This window comes from Opisthorchis viverrini (genome assembly GCF_000715545.1).
Source record: "Opisthorchis viverrini unplaced genomic scaffold opera_v5_281, whole genome shotgun sequence".
Lineage (NCBI taxonomy): Eukaryota > Metazoa > Platyhelminthes > Trematoda > Opisthorchiida > Opisthorchiidae > Opisthorchis > Opisthorchis viverrini.
Genome location: NW_008751935.1, coordinates 552,479 through 555,365, shown reverse-complemented (window position 1 = coordinate 555,365; position 2,887 = coordinate 552,479). Strand labels below are relative to the sequence as shown.

The following is a 2,887-nucleotide window of genomic DNA, read 5'->3' as shown; positions in this document are numbered from 1 at the left end:
ACATATCTTTAATCATATATATATATATATATATATATATATATGTATATATATATATGGAGATAGACAGACAGCGACGCAGATGTGTGGATATAAGGTGAGATAGAAATTTACATGAATAGATCCTTTGGTCGATGGGTACACTGATTGTTCGAACTTCGTATTAATTAAACGATAAGTTTTGAGTGCTGAGGTTAAATGAACTTGTTGATTTACAAGTACACAAGCATGTTGGTTCTGGATAATAAATATGTGGATCAAGGGAGCCATAGCATAACAATATTTGGGTAGAAAATACACCGAAATATCACCCGTCTTGTCTTGATAGTAGGATGTTTTGCTGCGGTGAGAATAGAAAAAATAAGTCGCCTACGTGTACGGAACTACTCTGATATTAAAACTATCCGTGCTACTATTTACGTAGGTATACCGCAGGTTGGGCAATTTGTCATGAACAACCATTTTACAAGTTTATGATCAGATCAGACTTGCTGGCCGGATGGGTTGTAGCCCAGAAATTTTCTACATAACATTTGCTCTGCTTCTCGCGTGCCATTGTCGATTAATTTTGAACTAATAGACCGGAACGCACAAAGACGTGCTCAGAGACAAGTCGCTTGCACCAGAGATTCTTCATCATTATCTGTTGCCAACATGGTCAAATTCAGCATACGACTGCATTCCATTCGGTGATGTCAGAGCAACTGATTTATGCGGATGCGCTACAAGTGCCTACGGAAGAGGAACAAATGGCAATTGCCACATTATATGCAAGCTGAGTATTGATTCTAGTACCACCGCATGATGTGCTCCTTCAGGGCATTTGTGTCCAATTTGGGTCCTTTTTATTTCGACCAGGATTATTATGCCTTCATTTCTGGAAGACCGAAGTAGGCTCTGCGTAAACTCAGGTACGTTTTACACTTGAAAGCGCTACAGTAGAAAAGGGTTGCTGTATCGTACTTACAAATATACTTACATATATATTAAGATAGTTAGTTAGAAACATTGTGTTGAAAAGTAAAACATAGCGAAAACCGGTGTCCCATGTTGGCAACACGGAAATGTTGATTTCTATCAGACAGTGCCGTACTTACAAATATACTTACATATATATTAAGATATAAAGTTAGAAACATTGTGTTGAAAAGTAAAACATAGCGAAAACCGGTGTCCCATGTTGGCAACACGGAAATGTTGATTTCTATCGCAAAGACAGTGCCCCAGTCTCGTTATTCTTTCTGCTTGGCCTTCCCGGTTCTTTAAATTGGGTATGTGTGATACCATGTACCTTTTACACCTTAAAGCCGAACACGAGAAAAGGGTTGCTGTATTGTACTGATAAATATACTCGTATAAGCTTGAAAACAAAAGTTTAAAAACGTGCGTTGAAAAGTAAAATGTAGCAAAAAAATGGTTCATGTTTGCAACACGAAAAATATTAATTTTTATTGCAAAAGCAATGCTTTAGTCCCTTTAATCTTTCTGCTTGGCCTGGCCGTTTTTTTAACGTTTGCTTTCAATTCACATTTATTGACACTACCGTGCATACTGCTAGTGACCATCGCTTTGAAATTCAAAGACCACATTTGTCATGATAATAAGGATAAATATTTGGTCAAGAAAACGTTTAACAATTGAAAATCCCCACCTGTTTTGTGTATTGCTTTGGCATAATTTTAAATGATTTTCCTTGTATCCGGAATTCGACGGGAGGCAGGGAAGGCAACTTTTCACAATCAAACACATATGCGCGGCTCAGCTGTTTTTTTACTCCAAGAATTTCGTTCATAGCCATGTGAATATCTCCCGGCAGACTGATTCCGCCAGCACCAGTGTCAAACATCATTCTGTGATCCCCAGTGCTAAACCCCGTGTTGAAAACAAATATCCTGCAGAGAAGGGAACCAGATGTGAACGAGACTGCAACCAGCTGTGCATTTATTGGAAACAGTGGGAAAGTGTCTTTGCTCACCAATCAACACTTGTTTCCCAATAAGGCCCATCAACAACGTTTACGAAGGTCATCCGTGGATGGAATTTGCTGGAGATCGTCACCCATCATGAACGATGCACTGCCGCTTTAAAACGTGAAAAATGAATGCGGTTTCCAACGAAATCAAACTTCCAATCATACCGCTCTATTGAATGACATGATAGCGATTATCACAAACGAAAATAAAATCAGCACACCATCAACTTACTCCTGGAAGTCGAATCCAAATTGCCGATTAATTATTCCTTTTTGGGAGAAAAAATGGAAAACAGGTTGGAAAACAGCGTAAACGGTTACCAACGGTAGCTCACTTAGCCTGAATCCTCTAAGGAAAAATAAAGACTATTCTAAAGCACATGAAAATCTAGCCTTTAAATCAAGAATTCTCTGTGAGACTCAGTAAAGATGACGATAATTTATTAGCTGGGAGTAAACTAAGCATGTGTACAATACCTCCATCTGAAAAACACATGTTCACGATCGATTCCGATACCAGTGACTATTTCTCCAGAGAAAAGTGGGGATATACAATACGTTGATACTCTAGTATAACTTCACTAGTAACAGCCCCGTGAGAATACCATCCCTGTCTACATCCTAAGTGGTAGTCAACGACCATGTGGGTAAATATGCAAAATAAATACACCAGGGCTGTGATACTGCCAGTTTTCTTAGGCAAAAGCGGGTGCAGTTCGAACAGCGAATCTTTCGATCGGAAAATTCACGCTCTAACCAAGGAGTTTCTAAATGAGTCAGGTAGCCTCCTTCCTTGCACAATTTCGCACCATCATTAGCTGGAAGCCACAGGGATATTCTGACTCCACACGGGTTCAACAGCAGATTGACCCCAGGCAACTCTACGATGTCCACCGCGTCTTGAATGAGAACTTC

General features: G+C 39.5%; 1 protein-coding gene across 1 annotated transcript in view; it reads right to left on the bottom strand.

Annotated features, from left to right (window-relative positions):
* T265_14851 (hypothetical protein) overlaps positions 1-1,892 on the bottom strand; it is a gene marked incomplete at both ends in the record, with an annotated part of 2,834 nt that extends 942 nt beyond the window's left edge. Inside the window, one exon of the mRNA XM_009175528.1 lies at positions 1,652-1,892. Coding sequence (XP_009173792.1) covers positions 1,652-1,849 — 198 coding nt within the window. The remainder of the gene's footprint in view (positions 1-1,651) is intronic.
* Positions 1,893-2,887: the final 995 nt, after the last annotated feature.